The sequence below is a fragment of the Gossypium hirsutum genome, chromosome A08, assembly GCF_007990345.1.
Source record: "Gossypium hirsutum isolate 1008001.06 chromosome A08, Gossypium_hirsutum_v2.1, whole genome shotgun sequence".
Taxonomy (NCBI): Eukaryota; Viridiplantae; Streptophyta; class Magnoliopsida; order Malvales; family Malvaceae; genus Gossypium; species Gossypium hirsutum.
The window spans coordinates 113,261,393-113,281,258 of NC_053431.1; the positions used below are offsets into that span (position 1 = coordinate 113,261,393).

Here is a 19,866-nt window from a genome sequence, read left to right on the forward strand (position 1 = left end):
ACAGCTCTACACTAAGTTGAGCAGATCTGAATTCTAGTTGAGGGAGGTAACTTTTCTAGGGCATGAGATTTCTGCAGAGGCGATTCATATTGATCCTAGGAAATTTAAGGTTATGCCTGAGTGGAATCAACTTAGGAATGTTTTTGAGATCCACAGTTTTATTGGGCTTGTTGGTTATTATTGGAGATTTGTCGAAGGGTTTTCATTAATTGCAGTGTCATTGACTAAGTTGTTGTGTAAGAACGCCCCATTTGTCTAGATTGTTAAACAACAATTGAGCTTTGAGAATCTTAAATCTGTTTTGACTCAGGCTCCTGCTTTGATATAACCTGAATCTGAGAAAGAATTCGTGGTTTACAGTGATGCGTCACACCTTGGTTTGGGATGTGTTCTGATGCAAAACGATAAGGTTGTGGCTTATGCGTCCCGACAACATAAGTCACACGAAGGTAATTACCCTACACATGATCTTGAGTTAGTTGCAGTTGTCTTTGCCTTAAACATTTTGAGGCATTATCTATATGGTGAGACATTTATCATTTACACCGATCACAAGAGCCTCAAGTATCTTCATACCCAAAAGGATTTAAACCTAAGGCAACGTAGATGGATTGAACTGCTTAAGGATTACGACTGCACTATTGAGTATCATCATGGTAAGGCCAATGTGGTGGTCGATACTCTTAGTCGTAAGGCAATGACTGATTTAAGGGCGATGTTTGCTCGCCTAAGTTTGTTTGATGATGGGATTCTATTAGCCAAGTTTCAAGTTAAGTCGACTTAAATTGGTCAGATTTAGGATAAACAATTGGGGGATGACTCTTTGGTTCTGCGGTTCCGTCAGGTGGAGAATGATAGTACGTTTGATTTTAGGCTGAATAGTGATGGGGTTCTGTGTTTTCATGGATGGGTTTGTGTATCTAATGATTCTGATTTGAGGCAGTCCATTTTACGGAAAGTGCATAGTAGCCCTTATACAATACATCTTGGTGGAAATAAGATGTATTGGGATCTTCGTGAACTGTACTGGTGGCCTGGTTTGAAACGTGAGGTAACGGATTTTGTTTCTCGATGTCTGACGTGCCAGCAAGTTAAGGCTAAGCACCAGTTGCCTTCAGGTTTACTTCAACCCGTTAAGATTTCTTTATGAGAATGGGAACGTATGACTATGGGCTTCGTTAGTGGATTGCCCTTAACACCTACTAAGAAGGATTTCGTGTGGGTCATTGTAGATCGGTTGACCAAGTTTTCCCACTTCATACATGTTCGGATAGATTACTCCCTTCAAAAATTGGTCAAGTTATATGTTTCAGAGATCGTGAGACTTCATGGAGTTTCGGTCTCGATTATTTCTGATAGTGATCCTTGCTTCACTTTTCGATTTTGAAGGAAACTTTATGAGGTCCTGGGTTTGAGGTTGGAATTTAGTATTGCATTCCTTCCTCAAACAGATGGTTAATCTGAAAGGGTTGTTCAAATACTAGAGGATGTGCTTTGGAGTTGTGTAATCGATTTTCAAGGTAGTTGAGAGGATTTTCTGCCGTTGCCAAGTTTGCTTACAATAAAAGTTTCCAATCCAGTATTCAGATGGCACCTTATGAGGCTTTGCAGTGTTATAAGTGTCGTACTCCGTTATCTTGGACTAAGTTAGGTTTTAGGCTTTAAGTTGGTTTCTAAGACAAAGGATAAAGTTAGACTAATTCCGGATCATCTTAAAGCAGCTTCTGATAGACAGAAGTCTTATGCAGATTTGAAAATGAGAGACATTGAGTACTATGTGGGTGGTTATGTGTTCCTTAATGTGTCTCCATGGAAGAAAGTTCTACGGTTTCGACATAAGGAAAAATTGAGCCCTAAGTTTATTGGGCCGTATCAAATTCTAAAACGTGTGGGACCGATCGCTTATCAGTTGGAGCTACCTCTAGAGTTGGACCGTATTCATGTTGTATTCTATGTCTCCATGTTGAGGCAGTACTGGTCTAACCCATCTCATATTGTTTCTGTTAAGGAGATTGAGGTTAGACTGGATTTGACATTTGAGGAGAAGTTGGTTTGGATTCTAGATCGAGATGTTAAGCTCTTGAGGAGGAAGTCTATTCCGTTAGTTAAGGTTCTGTGGCAAAATCATGGCACAGATAAAGCCACATGGGAATCTAAAGACTCGGTTCGATAGTAATATCCGCATCTATTTGAGTCTGGTAAATTTCAGGGTCGAAATTTCTTTTAGGGGGTAGAGTTGTAACGTCCCAAAAATATGAATTTTAGTTTGTTAAATTATGTCATAAAATAAGAATCTACTTAAATGGCACAGTTCTTTGATTGTGTCTTTGAGGTTTTGGGTTCAAATTATTTTTGCGAGCAAGTGGGAATATTATATGTTTTGTCAAATTAAAGATGAGTTTCAATTAAATTTAAATTCCTTAATTAATATCTAATTAGTTGTGGGTATAGATGGCTGACCTTGTTTTCAGGAATGTATCTTGGTAGTTATCTTTTTGTTTCAAAAGTAAATAATATTTTGATTTAATATTTTTTCCCACGTTCCTTTTCTTTTCTTTATTTTTTTTATTTGGTTCCTTTATTCTCTCAATTGTGTCGTCTTTCTACCCTGCTATTGATTTGAATTTGGCTTTTGCCTTGCTTTTCTTCTGTTGTTCCTACTCTTTAGTTTTTCCATCATCGTTGGGCTACCATTTAATTTTTATTCTTAATTTTGGTTTATTCCCTTATTGCGATCCTTTTTTTTACTCTTTTACTAGTTGATCATCAGGTAATTTGATGTTCTATCTTTAATAGGTTTGAGTTTTGTATGTGGCATTAAAATTGCAATGTACAATTGGCTTTTAGAACTAATTATAATTTTATGCTCTTCTTTTGTGGGTGGTAAGTGGAGATTCGTGAGATGATTGGTGTTCTTCCGATAGATTAATTTTCACCGTGTTGTTGTTCATTAAGTGGTAAGGTGTTATTACATTCTTGAATTTTAAATGGTTCATTTGGTATTGTTTTTAGGATGTAATTGAGGGTTTATTTTTTTAACTCTCTCGGTTATGTCATTGATTTGGGTTCTAATGGATGCGTATAGGTTTGAAAAGTCTTGTGTGTGTTTTCACATCAGAATTAGTCAAGGTGCATAATGAAAACCCAGAAAATTGAAAACAACGAAAACTGATATTAGGCACTTTCGATGCCATACGGCCGTGTGCCAGGCCATATGGTAGGCCATGTGCAACACACCATCGTCTGACAAACCGTGTGCCGGACTGTGTGTGACACACGGTCTGGGCTATTTCGACCGTAAAGGCCACATGAGCGTGTGGGCCCAAAATTCAGGATTTTTTCTTAGGGTCGTACACATCGTCTCGAACGATAATGGGCCTTCCATAGTGTCGGTATGAGGCTAAAAACATTATAAGACATGAAATCTGAACTTATGTTTATACAAATTCTGCTATCCGTAAGAGTAATGGAAATGTCAAATGAGTAATAAATCTATATATGTATGATAAGTATGTGGTTCGTATTTGTCATATTGTGCATGTAAAGCTATGTCATGTTTAATTTCTACTTTGGATATATATGATAATTTTTGTACTCTATTTCTACATCTAAGTTGGGTTGTAAATAACATGTGGAAGAAATGATTCTGTAAAAGGTGATAAATCGCCTATTGATCTGGAAGTACAGCTTCAACTATTCTGTAAAGTGTCCTATGGACACTAAGTGATATGTAGAGATGCATGGGTGTTTTATACCCATATGGTTTTTTGGTGTAACACCCCAAAACCTGGCCTAACAGTTTAGACCGAATCCTAGAGGTTACATTGGCCACCAAATGTGGCGAAAACAAAAACTTTAATTCAAACCAAGAAAACTTTTTTTTCATTATGTTTAAAATAATATTAAACCAACGTCAAACATTCAGAAACAAAATCCACTATTTCTAAAGTTTAGTCCAAATAACAACTTACGAAAATCCATCATAAAAACTTGTATCACAGTTTATATAATTGTTTTACAAACTGACTTAAAATTAACCGTATAAAACTTATGAGATTTTACTTAAACCGAATCAAACCATATCTTTCTGAGACCTCCGGTATACCGAGTCCAACTTCAAAACATGAAATGTACCTAAAAGGAAAAACACTACAGAAATGAACTACGTGAGCCCAGTGTGAGTCCAAAACATGAGCAGATGGCAAAAGATGAAATGAAACAATAAATACTTCAGGCAAGTATATGTATAAAAATATCACTTATAAAAGTCTCAATCAGTATGTCAAATACAATATCAAACCACAGAAATGATATTCCAATCATACGCAATAATCAGAACATATTACATGACATTAACTATATTGTCAATAATCAAAAGTTCACACAAATAGACAAAATGTCCTGATAAATAGACGTATATTCAGATGTGAACAAATGCACAAGTCAAAATCACACCCCACCAACCAAATACCACTCCATCCATCCAGCACACCATATAAGAGTTATGGTAGGCCCGTCCACCATGCACACCACATAAAACCATAATAGGTTCATCTACCCTATACATCACAATGTGGAACTATGCCACTTGAGTAACTGTATAGAGCTGAGCTAATATATGTATAGGATAGTGCGATAAACTACTATACAAAAGTATCGCAGTTAAAACTGCTAAGTCTGTCTTCCTTCTCTTCATAACCAGATCCCAAAATTTTCATGCTATGTAACAATGCACACATTACGCAGTCAACATATAGAAATGGACATTAACATTTCCAGTTGAACAGATTCAGATTTGATTACACTTATATTCTAATATTCAGTAACGACAACAATAATAAGCCCATACTTATTCATCACATAAACGAGTAATAAAATTAAAGCCCATAAACGTATATATATACATGAACCAAACTAAATCGAGTCCCAAACACACTTACCGAGGCTTGACCGAGGGTCAGATTACACAGAAACATAAAACAGACAGTTTATGACTCAAAACAAAAATTTTGCAAAATAAGGCCACAAGGCCGTGTGGAAGTGTCTAGGCCGTATGAAGGCCTACAAGACCATGTAGAGGAAAAATACGCCCGTGTGACCAAGTTACACGGCCATGTGAGTAGCCCGTGTAAGTTACTATCCAAAAGTGCCAAAAATAAAGAGTAGAGGAGACACGGCGTGTGGAGATCTCACACGCCGGTGTGGCCAGGCCGTGTGGAATCAAAAACCATCAAAAACCCTAATTTCCCAATTGCACATGGTCGTGTGGACCGACCATGTGCAGCACACGCCCGTGTGGCCACCCATGTGGTCACGAAACCACACCAAAATAGACTAAAATTCGTGTTTTTGACACTAAAATGATTCCCATTCTTTGGTAACCCAGAAATATACTAAAATATGCAGAATAACATGCAATCCATCAATAACTCAACACTTAAAATCAACAGTTTCGGAGACACACCTTAAATTAGAATTGCAAACAACAAGGATTAACCGCTTCACCTCCACAAGACTATTCTGACTCACATCCGATTACACGAAACACACAAAAGCAATCATCTTTGACGGAACGATAGATAACAAGTGCGTAAAATAGAAGAAGCAAGAAACAAACGAATTTGAAATTTGGAAAGAACAAAAAAAGAAAAGGAACAATGGGGAAGAAAATAGAAAAATGAAGAAAAATGTGAAACTTTGTTTTTTTTAAAAAAAAATAACTTCCCATTTTAAAATAAAATAAAATAACATAAAAAATAAATATCAAAAACACTCACAGGGATTTGAACACGAGACCCAGAGATAAGTTAACACGCTCACAACTATTGAACCAGTAGACTCATTCTAACATTAAAACGCGAAACTGAACCCAAATATTCAACCCACTCACTGACCTTAACCACAAACCTCAAAACTTCTAACCCAGATTTTGAGATGTTACAGTTGGGATGGACAGAGTTGGTGTGTAGATAGGATTATGTGTCGTATATACTTTGCTCTGTTATAAATCTGTTTCTGACAGATTTGTCTAATATGTATTTTACTGTGTTAAGTTTATCGTTATACACTGAGTTTCAAGACTCACTCTCGGTTTCACTGATATTTTCAAGTAACCCTCAGACTTAGGCAGGTTGGTGCGACGAGAGCTTAGTTTTACTACTATTTTGATTCTTTAACTATTTTAAATTGAATTAAGTGTGTTGTAAAATGTGGACAATTTGGACATTTTGGGACTGTCACGGTTTTGGATTTTATTCTAGATTTTTGCATGACAATTGATAAAATGATTTACCGAAAATGATTATTTTTCTACAACCAACTATTTTCGAGAAAACAAACTTGGTTTTCCAAAATGTAATGATCTAAGAATCTCCGCTGCAAAGTGTTTGATTTATTTAGAAAATGCAAACAAACAACATTTTTAATTAAATAATTATGTTAAACACGTTTTCAAAAAAACCAAGCTTTTAAGTAACAAAAGTTCACGATATTTTTTTCAATAAACGAAAGTTGGATTTACAACTGTTTTACGTAGCATCTCCAGATCTAGCCATAACACCTAGGTCGAGTTTGGGGTGTTACACCAAAAGTCACTACAGTTATGAAAGGAGTGAAAAATCGAGATCTTTCCTTCGATAAAGTGAAATAAAGGAAAAATAAAGAAATAAAAGTGATAAAAATGGGGAGAAGTTGAGTTATATCAATTAAAAATTTGATTAAGAAGTATATTATGATGTATTGATTCAAGTAAGGACTAAATTGTAAATGTGGGAAAATTTTTATGGCTCAAGAATAAATACTCAAAATTTAAAGGTGTTTAAAGTGTAAATATGAAAAAGTTGAAGGGTTAATAGTGCAAATATTTTAAGGGTGGAAGGATCTAGAAAATAAGGAAAATGGATGAATTAAGACCAAATTAAATAAGTGAAAAAAGTTTGAGGAATTTAACTAAAATGAGTGATTCAATGGAGTAATTTTGAAGGACCATAAGGGAAAGAATGGTCATTGGCAAGAAAGATAATTTTGAAGAGTAATAATGATGTTGGTGATATTTTTAATTAATTAATTAGATAAATGTTATTTAATTAATATTTTATTAAGACTTTTAGTAATATTTTATTATTAAATGACTAATATAAAAGGGAGGAAAGATGAAGAAAATTCTTCATCTTTTCATGCCTCCAACGTGAGAAGAAAAAGAAAGAAAGAAATTTTATTTTCTTTACAATTTGGTCCTTTCACCAAAAATCCACCATTTTCACTTAGAAATCAAAAGAATTTCCATAGCCAGCAGGATAGAAAATTGATAAGGAGGCTATGGGGAGCTAGAATATCAAGTTAGATTCAAGAAAATAGAAGTTGGAGGAGAGAGAAAGTCAAGTTAAAGTTTAGTTTCAAGAGAATAATATATGAATGTTAAGGTTTTATGTTATTTTCAAGTTTAGTAGTGATAGAAAAGTATAAATATGGTGTTAAAGTAAAGATTCCTCATGAGAAAATATTATGTTTTTAACATGTTGATGAAGAGAGAAGTTGAGAAAGTGAACCAAGTGGTAGGAGAAGAGAAAAACTAGAGATTTTGATAGAAAAGAGATAAGTACCCATGAACTTCCTTGTTATTTATGAATTAAAATGTGAAATTTGTAAACTAGGTGGTAATTAAGTAAAATATAAAGTGGAATAATTTAGTATGTGAAGTAGGAAATTATTATAAAAGCATAATAGTTGAGTTAGGTGATAGTGAAAAATACAAAAAGTATTGAATAAGTGAAATTATGGAAAATATAAAATTTTATGTAAATATGGACTAAATTGAAAGAGTTGAGAAAAATATGTGGGGGAAATAATACAAGTGAAATATATAGAAATTTGATATTTAAACAATAGTGGGATTAATTATGTGAATTAATTGAGATGAGAAAGAAAATTTATTTAATAGTGAATAGGGGACTTTGACGTCAAAAAGTGATTAAATTGGAAAGTTATAAAAATTTACAAGAAAATATTGAAAAATATAAGAATATATGAATATTGTAGTCAAAACTACAATTATTTTATAATTTGTGAAAATTAGAGGCTATATCGTGAATTTGGGAAATTTGTGTTAGAAATAGTAAATGTGAAGTGCATAACACTTAATATGTGAAAATAGATATTGTGATGAATTATGAAAATATTAATAAGTATTGAGATATGCTATATGCATTATTGAAAGGAAAATATATTGTTACATGAAATATTGAGATGATGACTAAATTATAAAGTATGTAAAAGTGTTATGTGAAATGTATAATATTAATTATTAGTGAGTTATGAAAGATTATTAAGTATGGAGACAAGTTAAATGTGTTATTAAGAATGGAAGATATAATTATACTAAGAAGATATAATTATACTAAATAGTGTTACAAGGAATAAATTGTGAAAAGTGTAAAAGTAATATGTGTGAATGATATAATTTGCCAAAGTAGACGGGATTAGAACTATTGGGATATAGATGGCATACCATTAAGGAAATTTTAGCACGCTTATCATCTTGCGCTTTAACACTTACTGTTTCATACTTCGGTGTTTATCGTTTTGCACTTCGGAGCTTACTATTTTGCACTTCGATGCTTAGTGATTTGCACTTCGATGCATACTATTTTATTAGTGTACCTCTATATCAATTCCATATTTCCTAAGTGTTTCATTTAGTCTACTGGGCCTCTATTAAAAAGGTAAACGATTTTCATTATAAGGTAAAAGTTTATCTCTGACTATTGATTAAAATATTTAATCAGAAAAGTGAAGACATAAGTAAATTAAATGTATTTGAGGAAGTATAAGAAAGAAAAGGACTAGTAAGTTAAATGTGTAAAGATAAATTGTAAATGAAATGATAAAGATTAGTGATGAAGTTATGAAAATTACATGTATTAAAAAGAGTAGTAAATTCTATGGGTTGAATTGAGAACTTAAAGGCTAAATTGTGAAATAAGTAAAAAGTGTCAAATAAGTATGATAATAAGAAATTGAGATTTAATATGATAAATTAACAAAGAAATGAAATATTAGGGATTAAGGAATTTAATAGATTTTGAATGTCATGGGTACATACTAAGTTTTCACAGACTTAACACGTTGTTTTCTCACGCATAGATATAAGATAGATAGCAAGCATTGGATTGGAAAATCGACCTCAGTACATCTCATCATATCCACCAAGCTCATAAAAGAGTAAGATGTAATTATTTTGGTTTAGATGTGGCATGTACATAGGCTTAATAAGCTATGAATAAAGTTTAAGTGTTGGAAGAACTAGAATGTAAGATTTTACAAACTCTATGGGTTCCATGAACTTATTAGAAATTAAAGCATGCTCAAGCTAAGCTAGATAAAGACTTATATTCAAGTTAACTGGTATACTTAAGTGATGAATTTTAATGAGTTTGAAGTGAATTGAATTGGTTTTGAATCAATGCAAGGGGTTTTAAGCAAATTTTCCAAATGCTTTTGAGCAAAAATTGCTCAAAGTATCGATACCAGTGGATCAGGTATTGATACCTATATTTACACCGGAGTAAATAGAAAGTCAGAATGCATTTTTGGTGTTGATAATATTTCTGGTATCGATACCTCATGCTTTAGTATCAATACTTTACTATTGTATTGATAAAAAATCGTATTTAATTCATTTTTGAACATACTCAGTTAACCAGTAATATCCCTAAACTTCTAAAATAATATTATCTAGTTGATTAAATGAAAATTTCATTGTTTAATGTTCAAACTACCTAGTGATTAGCCAAGACCGCTTTGGCACCAAATGTAATATTCCTATATCGGTTCTGAGGATCGACTCGGCTGGTATAAGAGTGTTACAATTAATTGACACTTGAGGACTTGATTAACAATTAACCAAAGGGACAAAATGGTTATTAGAACATTTCTAAATAAGAATTAGTGAAAGATGATGGCATTTCCCACTAGTTGTGATTAAGTATTAATTTTACTAGTTAATCCATAATTAATTAACTAAACTAGGTTAATTAACAGTTAAATAAAGTATAAAAGCTAAACTAAGTGGAAATTCATTATCATTTTCCTTATTTCAACTGTCCATGTCAGGGTGAAGTCAAAATTTTTTTGGAGTCGAAACTAAATTGTATAATTTTACGATAGCAAAATACAATTTTATCATTTTAATAGCCTATGTCTTTATAATTTTTAAATAACTAAATTAAATTTTTATCATTTTAAGAAAAATTGTAATTTTATTATTACTAATTTAAAATTTTATAAACTTAAAAAGGCTTAAATAAAAATATTTTTATTTTAGGGGTGGCGGAGGTTGCTGAATTTGCCATTACGTCCATCACAGAAACACATTGAAGAAAAACTTGCAAACTTGGAAACATTTAGCCAACTAATAGGTAGGCAAATTGAAGTATTATTTCCAACTTTATTCATATTTTTTTAAGTATTATTTCCAATTTAAATTCATTATAATTTGGTGGGAAAGGTAGAGAAATGATAAATTTATTTGATTTGGCAGAGGAAGAGTTGATTTGGATGAAGCAGTTAAAAGAGGAAAACAAATTTTTATAATTTTGAATTTAAAAGATCACGTGACGGGGTGTCATGCTAGTTGATGTGTCATGACATGTCTCACAAAACGGTTTTTGTCAATTTGGACTTTATTTGCAATGAGATGGCTATTATTTCATTTGTAAACTCTACAATTAAAATTCAATAATAGAGTGGTAAGGATATTTAAAGCTTGTTTATAAAATTAAAATAATCTACTAACTGCCATTACTACACTAATTTATCACTCACATTAATCAAAAGTCATTGACTGCGAATGCACTCTTGAGAATTTATAAATATAACTATCTTTTTATATTTAACCTATTATCTTTACCATCCATTTAAAATATTATTTATATAACTAAAATATTAAATAATTAAATATTAATCATATAAAAGTCATCAAAATATGTAAAGTTATTTTAATTTTATAGTAACATAAATAAATCTTTCTCAAATATTTGTGTTTTTGAAACAGTTGTCAAAATTAAATTGTAATTTTTACGATAATAAAAATATAATTAGTTTATATATTTATAATTTTTAAAGGATTAAATTAAATTTTATTATTTTTTATCTTTATAATTAAATTAATAATCTATATCTTTATTAGTTTGAAAGGAGCTATAAATAACTCTATGTATTGTGTTAAAAAAATAAATATGATCAAAATCTAAAATAAAATTATTTAAAAATATATTCATATATTTGTTGGGAGAATGATTCACATGTATATAAAATGACTTAATAACATCTCTTTAACTCGCATTAATTTAATAACCTCAAATCAAAGTAAGAATTAATATGGAATATTTATTCCCTAAAACAAACATTATGGAATATTTATCACATTGTTAGATTTATATTTCGCATCTACATCACACGATTTAACTCCTCTTATTTCTCATCATTTTCTTTTAATTATAGCTACTCGTTAAGTTGAATTTATGTATAATAAAAATATCATTATGTTTTTTATTAAATTTTTAAACATTATAATATAGTATATTTAATTTTTGTATGATATAACTTGAAAATAATTCGAGCAGGCTAAACTCAGACTTCAAATTAAACATGTCTAAATTTGTTGTCCAAGCCTATTTTTCAAATTTGATACTTTTGTTTATATCTTTTAGATTTCGAACAGACTTTGGGATTTGAATAGATAACTCAACTCTTATGCAAGTTTACCCTAATATTATATTGATAAAAACAATATATTATATTTCACATCATTATACTAAGGGTTAATATACTATTTGGTACCTAAATTTGGCCTTAATGTTTTGGTAGTTGAGTTTTTTAAATTTGACACTTGAGTTTTTTTGTTTCATATTCAATTTGGTACTTGAGCTTTATTATGTTTTTGTCCCAATTAAGTACTTGTGTTTTTTTTTACTAGAGTACATGTGTCAAACATTCACTGAATTGTTTAATCTAGATACCAGTTTGAATATTAAAACCAAACTTAGATATCAAATAATATATTAACCCTTATATGAGTATTTTTCTCTCCTGAAATATTTAAAATTTTCAAATAACCATAATTATCCTGGTCAAATTCTATTATTAGATATTATACTTTGTGTGAGTTGTAGATTTAGTACATATATTTTAATTTGGTTGTTTTCAGTCCTTAATACTTTTAAAATTTAAAAATTTTAGTCCTAACCAAATGATAATTATTAAATTCATTAAATTAATTTCTATTATTTTTTATATTTGATGTGTTAAATATATTATCACATGTACAATGCTATTTGTGTTTGTTATTTTAACATATTACTCACAAAATGTTATTTAATAGATCTAACGACTAATGTTTTCATTAAGACTAAAATTTTGAAATTCAAAAAATATAGCCAATAAGCAAGCTTGACCCTGAGAGTTGTCTGAGAGTGTAGCCGCCCAAGGCTCAAGGCTAAATGGGGCCCAAATTTTATTTTTTTTTTAGTTTTTAATGTGGGAAAAAAAATTTAAACTAAAATAAATTAATTTAATGCCTAAGACGTTCATTTTTTCACAATAAATGTTTCATCTCCTAAGGCCTCAATAACTTTCTACCTTTTATTATATTACATTTTATAATTTTTTTTAAAAAGGCCCAATGTATTATTTCGCCTAAGACCCTAAAAATGTCAATAACGAGCCTGCCACTAAGAATGATCCAATTGGTAAACATAGATTAAATCTACAACTTTAAGCATAATATAAAACTAATGACATAATTTAACCAAATAGATTTAACTATTATAATTGGATCAGAACTAAAATTTTAAAATTTGAAAAGTATAAGAACTAAAATTAATCAAATTAAAGTAAATGTACTAAATCTATAATTTATAGAAAGTACAGGGTCTAATAAAATAATTTTACCTAATTATCCAACTCCCCACAAGTTAAATGTAACCTTTTTCCCACTTTTGTTGGAATCACCTAAAGCAAAAGTCAAATTCAACCAAATAACACAAAATCATAATATGAAACCATTAGTGATTATAAACTTTGTGGATTAAATCGATTGGGTTGATTTAATTTGAATTATGTATTTGATAAAATGTTAAAATTTTTATTTGATTTAGTATTTATATTTTTATTTTAAATATGTTTAAATTTATCAGATTAATATTTAATTATTATTTTTTTCTAAAATTGGATGACTCCATAAAATCAAATATGCAAATATTTAAAAATCAATTGAACTTAACCTGATCCAATCTTCCTTTGACATTAAATGAAATTTGTACTATTTAAATCACGCGTTCCCTTTACTGATTTAATGTGTGAAATGTTTAATTTCTTTGATCGATTTTGGAATTTTGTACGACTTTTCTGTTGTTTAATTATTTTTTAAGAGATTTAATAATTGATTTGACACGTTCGCTATTTTCAAAACAAACAATAAGAACATTATCCTGTGACGAAAACTAAAAAACATTTTAAAGATTTAATAATGAATTTCAATTCTTCTAATTTTCAAATTTTCATCATCATAATTTACAAGAAATCACTTCAATTAATTAACACTATTAAATCATCTCCTTAAGTCCTTAACTAGAAAAGTATTAATTCAATCAATTTATATGCAATAAATTAATCAAATGTAATTATTTAAGACGCGTGATAATATCACTAATTTTGTTCGTAGAATTAAATTTTTTTATCATTTGTGTTTTAAATAATATTTTTTTTATAAAATATAAAACTATATAAAATTTAACAAATTAAAATAATATTCATAATTAAACCAAATGAAATTCCTGCCACATTTATAATAAAAATACTTCCGATTCAGGCACCAATGTTACACTTTTAGGAGAAAAAAAATCAATTTTAAAGACCATAATTGCAAATTTTCAATTTAATGCTTTTTTTATTTATAATTAAGTTGAAATTAATAAATTTAAAGATGACAATGAAGCGGAACAAGGAGAGATAGATGTTGCTAAATCTAACACCGATTCACAGTTGATATGTTTTGCTCCACCACCCACCCTACTCTACCATGGATGTGTAATCTTAAAATTTATTACCACCTTTATGAATGTTAGATTCATCCATCCCCACTCCACCTTCCTCCCTTTCAATTTAATTTTTGTTAATTATCTTTAATATTTTTAATATTTTAAAATCAAATAAATATTTCAACATAATTCTTCGGAAAAATATTTGAACGTAAAATATATAATTTTTTCTATAATACATTATTATATTTTTATCTTTTTTATAGTTAAATATATAAGGATAAAATGATAATATTATATAGAGCGATGTGAGGCAAGACAAGTAATTATCATAGTTACCACATACCCACAGCCTAAAAGAAAAAATCAACCCGTCCCACTCCACACCCACTTTTCAAAAAAAAAAATCCACTCCATATGTAACCACTCGATTCAAAATCCATGGACGATTCAGGTTTTCCATCCATAAGTAACTCCAATTTGGAGACCTCAATGTGAATCAGCTATCTCGGACTCCTAATTGCACTAACATCGTTTGACAATACATGATATTACCAAAGGCTCAAAACCTGTGACTTGGACTAATTAAATTTTTAAGAACCCCATACATCAAATATTTATATATGGATACGGGAATATGAACCTTAAAATATATAAAAGACAAAGTTAAAAATTAGAGCATACCTGTTTTGAATATACCGTATCCAATACTCACCTCACAAGTTCGTCCCAGTATCGGAACAATTGAGAAAGAAAAAAAAAAGAATCATGCAGGCGTTATATTATACAAAGTATGATAGGAACCAATACGCTCTCAAAGTACATGAAATTCCCTTTCGTCTATGGGGACAAAATATCTTCAGTCTGGAACAATAAAACGGAATCGTACAGATCTCATCATGCTAATGCTATTCAATGAAATGATAACTAGTGGCAGGTTAGCACATGGGAAGTTCTGAAAAACTCTTAATGGATGCACCAGAACTATCCTAACATAAAAATCCAACTGCAGGACCATACCAGTTCTCCAACAAGGGTAGCCCACCGGCCCCAAGGTATAAGTAGTAGGAACTCTTCAATTCAATGTGGCTGCAAATAGTCCTGAAATATCATCGGTGGTTCATTCAAATTCTTCAATTAGGAGTCCAAAGTAGCCGCCTGTTCATTGCAGGTGGTGCTAAACCTGGAATATCTCGGATGTCCTTGTTGTTTGGATTCACCAGCTGAAAAAGAAAACCCGGTCATTGAGCATAGGTATAGACACCATGTGCAATAAACAAGAAACGAATGATTAACATAGACAGCTTTCAGCATGGAATTGTGGCACTTAGAATCCAGAGAAAATACTTTTAGATGTTAGTTCAGTGGTTTGGAGCAAGGTTGAGAAATACAGTGGTACCTTCACGATTATGATGGCTATGACACCAATGACAATAAGAAATAACAAGGCCATAATGCACTTATCAGTAGCAACCTATGCACAAAAAGAATATAAAATTAGTAAAATACAATTTAAGACTAGACAGATCATATGAATGAAAGGGAGTGGATGTTTCGGAGATTGACCTGCCTACCAATTTCTTTGACCAGTTTAGATGCTTTTTTGATTGAGAAATGGATAGAATCCAGCTCATTAACTATCCTGCTCATTTGTTCAGTCTAGATATGACAGAAATAACATATTTTACTGTGAATATCAATGTAGAATCTCAAAAGATTAATACAATCAAAGTGCAAAACACTTTAGTTGCTGTGATGTTGATACTTCTTAATGCTCACCTGAGCCTTGAGAGCTGCAGCAGTTTCTGTTCCAACATCAACAGTATCTTGAACAACCTGGTATAAAAAGGGTCAGGTAAAATTAGTCTCTTTCTTTTTCAATAGCCCTAGAAATCAGGAAGAATTAATAACAGAGGAACCAAGACTTTTTGGTTTTTGTGGGTTTGAAGTTTAATATCAAAAGAAATTTAAAGATTCAAAGATCTAAATATACAACCAATTATTTCTCGGTATGGATGGAGGAGGTGTTACAAAATTAGATGCAGCAAAAGATTGAACACCAAACCTTCTTAGCTCTGTCAATGGCTTGATCAGTCTCATCCATCATATGGTTTCCACTATCCATTAGCTGTTGATTTGTCATAGCTGCAGAGCAGGCAGGCAGTCTCAGAAGTTAAAATTGAAGAAAATATGACACCTACAAATTATTTCCAGTACATTCCAACATCACTCTAAGTATCAATGTAATGGAGTCAGAATCAATATGAAGAGTGCATTGACTAACTCAGGCAAAACGGTAGAACATAATTTCATGGTTAGATTACATCTAGACATTCATTCTGCAATAAGCCATTAGATAAAGCTCTGATCAACAATTGAATAGATATTTATATAGAAAAGTTTACACTTTCCCTTTCCAGTTTTACAAAACACAAAAGTACAATATAACAAACAGCTTGACTTTATTTATAAGAAGAAAAATAATGTTGAATCAAGTGATCAGAGTTCTTTGTCAAGCTTCTGATCCCTTGTCAGATTAAGTGTGACAACATATTTTCTACCAATACCACAAAATTACAGGCACATCTTACAGCCAATACTGTTAGATAATCACTCTAAAGTAAACGAGAAATTGAGACTTGTAATGGCATGCTTTAAAGTAAAAAGATAAATAAAAGAGACAAACAATATTTGGTGCAAATGAGTTAATGCATCTGTCAATTCTAGGAAAGAACACGCATATGCAAAGAGCAACGTCTACCTATTTAACTATTTATATACAAATTTTCAACCTGAACTCCACTTCAACTAAAATCAGAAGTGGATATACTTACATGAAGCTAGCAAGACATTTTCTTCCCCAAAGCCTTCACTAGGCCCATCAAAGAGATCAACTCGTTTGTTGTTCTCAAGATTGCTTTGATGTCTGTAACACGACAAAAATACCAAACCAGGTCAAATTACATATCATAAAATGGAACACAATGTTCAACAAAAAATAGCGCTTATGATAACAATGAAATTATTATTGCATTGTATCTATAGTGATTTCCTTAACAAATCACCAATTTTCGATCAATAACAACTTCAGTTGCTGGACCAGATCACAAGTTTGACCAAAAGAAAAACTTAAAAGGAAAAGAAGAGAGAATTTAGAAATGGGGGAAAGGGTCTGTGATCCTGTAAAAGGGATAAACTCAATCAATACGCATTATAATTATTTACAACTAGCAAAAGCATGAACATGCATGAAATTATCTCTTCATTCCACAAGAAAACTTCTAATAGTGATATAAACTTACTGCTTCTTAAGGGCAACATATGAATTCAACTCCTTGATCTGCATGAGAATCCCAGAAGGTTGAGAAGCTTTGAAAATAAGTTAAGAGTATCTAAATGAAACAAAAGCGAAAACAAACTAGTTATAAAGCACCATGGACTGCTTCTTTTCGTTTAGCATTTTGTGGGTGTTTGCATCAGTTCTACGCTCTGTTTCCCTCACTTCCCTATCAAACTCTTTGATAAGCCTGAAAAGAATAAGTAGAAACTATTTTATTCCAAATGATGGAAAAACAGATTTAAATAATCACACAACAAAAGTATAGTGCACCTATTTCTTACAAGTTACAACCTTAATTTCTTAGTGTAGAAATCAACAAAGGAAATGCTTTACTTGAGATGCTTTTTCTTCATAAAGTGAATAACCAAAGCTTTATTATTAAGATTCATTCAAACTAGAGTAAAATTAACCTTTCATAAGCATAATGTGAAAGGTGTCATCGTTTACTTCTTCACCTTGCAATAATTCAGGAAAATTAAAAGGATAAATTTCAAGGATGAATCTGCAATACCTCTTACACTCTCGCATCTTGTCAGTAAGCTCTTCCAATTGCCTACTCTGCCTATTAACGTCCTTAATCTTCTCCAGTTTCTGGAATCCATTTCTGCAATGAAAACACAACAGCAATTTAAACAATGTAGAAAAAAAAATCGAAATCAATATGAAATCAGTAATGCCTAAGCTGAAGTAACTTCAAATAGAGTCATAAATGATGATAACATATACATCCTTGAGAAAATATTCAAATATTTAATGCTATGAAACAAACAATCTGATTGGAATCTACATCGCATAAACAAAGAAGAAAAAGAAATTAAATTCTTACGATAAAGCTCGAAAAATGTCGGCGACTTGTCCATCGATCTCCGCTAGCTCTTCGCTGACCGCAGCTAAAGGATCCATCTTAAAACCTTAGTAGTAACAGGCTAACTTCTCTCTCAAATTTTAATTCAATCTTCAAGCATTAAATGAATTCACAGAGAACAAATAAAGGAAAATTTAAATTCTTTGTGCTAGTTATTGACAGCAATGACGAATCAAAGAGTCGATCGCCAAAACAGCAGACTCAAAACTTCCGGATCAGATCTGATCCGAACGGTTTACTGTAACTAAAACTCGAAATGTGTACAATGTCGAGCCAACGAAAGCGAGAATTTGAGGCGAATCTTTAATTTCCAGATCCAAAAAGCCAAATAACTTCGGTATTTGAAAAAGGAACCAATATGAAAGGCAAGAAAAGAATTACGAGATTAAGACATTGATTTGGTGCGATGTAAAGACTTCTTCATTAAGAATGAAAAAAAGGAAGGTAAGGTTGTTTAAACGTTGGACACCATTGTCTCCCTTCCCGATCTAAAACAGCTTACAATATACACAGGTCTTCTCGTGATTTACAGGCAATTTTGTATTTTTTTAATATAATTATTTATCTAGCTTGTTTAAAAAAAAGGTTTTGGCTTCGTCGGTCGTTTTGGGTTGGGAGGGAGGTTGTTCGCTGGTTCGGAGGGAGAGCGGAGAAGGTTTCATTTAAAAATCTTCGCAATAATTTAGGCATTTAAACCGGAAATTAGGGACTAAGCAGTGGGGCCGCCACTCGTGTTTTCTTACTGCGTGATATATTTTCCTTATATCTTTCGCCCTTCATTCAATTTTGTTTAAATCGCATCAGATTCGGTAAAATGACTGGGATTTCATTAAAGTATCGTTTTAAAGAAAGAAGTTAAATCTGATCGGAAATTTATTTAGCAGTGATTGAATTATTTTTTATTTTTATTAATTTTTAATAATTTATTTAATTAAAAGGATAAACCAATCAAATTAAAAACTTTTGATATGATGCATTCGATTATCAATTTAAATTTAAAATTTTTTTATTGAATATATCCATTTTTCCCATTTCGATAACTTTTTTCTTTTTGTGTACTTAAAACTATCATTTTCATTCTTGTTTACTCAAAAAAAAAATGTTGTTGATAAGAATGTAACACATAAAACTTTCTTTTTGGACCGAGGTAATTTTTTTTAAGTAAAATGATAATTTAAGTATTAAATTAAAATAAAAATATATATCAAAGTGAGAAAATAAGTACAATTTAGAGACCAAATTGTGACTTGAGGTTTTTTTAAAGTTAAACAGAATTACAATTACAATACATTAAGTTTAAATATCAATGTGAGAAAATAGGTATAGTTTAATGGTCAAATCTTGACAAGCAATTTATTTACTAAAGTTACATGGATCTATAATTAAAAAATATTTAGATTTACTTGTGGCTAGTATCTACTTTTTAATGGGCCTATAGAATGTGGAGAATTAGTTCTGGGTTCACTCTGATAAATATCTTGAAAATTTAAAAAAAATATATATTTTGATTTAGATCAAAATAAATTTGGATAAAATTCACATATAACATTTGTGTATAATTAATGGTGGATCTTGTCATTAAATTTTTGAAATAAATTAATGGTTTAATTAAAAAAATTTAAAAC

General features: G+C 30.8%; 2 protein-coding genes across 3 annotated transcripts; one reads left to right on the top strand and one right to left on the bottom strand.

The window, feature by feature from the left end:
* Positions 1–697: 697 nt before the first annotated feature.
* Positions 698–2,173, top strand: LOC107919133 (uncharacterized). Its single transcript, XM_016848659.1, has 3 exons — positions 698–769; positions 845–1,051; positions 1,652–2,173. The coding sequence occupies exons 1-3, from the start codon at positions 698–700 to the stop codon at positions 2,171–2,173; spliced, it is 801 nt and encodes a 266-aa protein (XP_016704148.1).
* A 12,621-nt stretch (positions 2,174–14,794) lies between these two features.
* LOC107920698 (novel plant SNARE 11) lies at positions 14,795–18,966 on the bottom strand. Of its 2 annotated transcripts, none has more exons than XM_016850520.2 (10): positions 18,203–18,966; positions 17,888–17,980; positions 17,470–17,563; positions 17,339–17,376; positions 16,871–16,962; positions 16,102–16,181; positions 15,816–15,872; positions 15,603–15,695; positions 15,436–15,510; positions 14,795–15,259 (listed from the first exon to the last, which is right to left on the bottom strand). In XM_016850520.2, the coding sequence occupies exons 1-10, from the start codon at positions 18,277–18,279 to the stop codon at positions 15,170–15,172; spliced, it is 789 nt and encodes a 262-aa protein (XP_016706009.1). In that variant the 5' UTR covers positions 18,280–18,966; the 3' UTR covers positions 14,795–15,169. The 2 variants fall into 2 exon arrangements, 1 of the variants encoding a protein (XP_016706009.1); XR_005899797.1 differs by having other exon boundaries at positions 15,037–15,259; positions 15,611–15,695; positions 18,203–18,915.
* Between the last annotated feature and the right edge of the window lie 900 nt (positions 18,967–19,866).

What these genes read in the sequence shown, in the direction of transcription:
- LOC107920698 (XM_016850520.2), bottom strand. Translation starts at nt 18,279, where the DNA reads ATGGATCCTTTAGCTGCGGTCAGCGAAGAGCTAGCGGAGATCGATGGA. An exon ending in TATGTTGCCCTTAAGAAGCA is followed by an intron (nt 16,963 to 17,338) that starts GTAAGTTTATAT and finishes GTCGTGTTACAG; the next exon opens with ACATCAAAGCAATCTTGAGA. An exon ending in CTGCAGCTCTCAAGGCTCAG is followed by an intron (nt 15,696 to 15,815) that starts GTGAGCATTAAG and finishes TGTCATATCTAG; the next exon opens with ACTGAACAAATGAGCAGGAT.
- LOC107919133 (XM_016848659.1), top strand. Translation starts at nt 698, where the DNA reads ATGACTGATTTAAGGGCGATGTTTGCTCGCCTAAGTTTGTTTGATGAT. An exon ending in TTCTATTAGCCAAGTTTCAA is followed by an intron (nt 770 to 844) that starts GTTAAGTCGACT and finishes CGGTTCCGTCAG; the next exon opens with GTGGAGAATGATAGTACGTT. An exon ending in GGCCTGGTTTGAAACGTGAG is followed by an intron (nt 1,052 to 1,651) that starts GTAACGGATTTT and finishes GGACTAAGTTAG; the next exon opens with GTTTTAGGCTTTAAGTTGGT.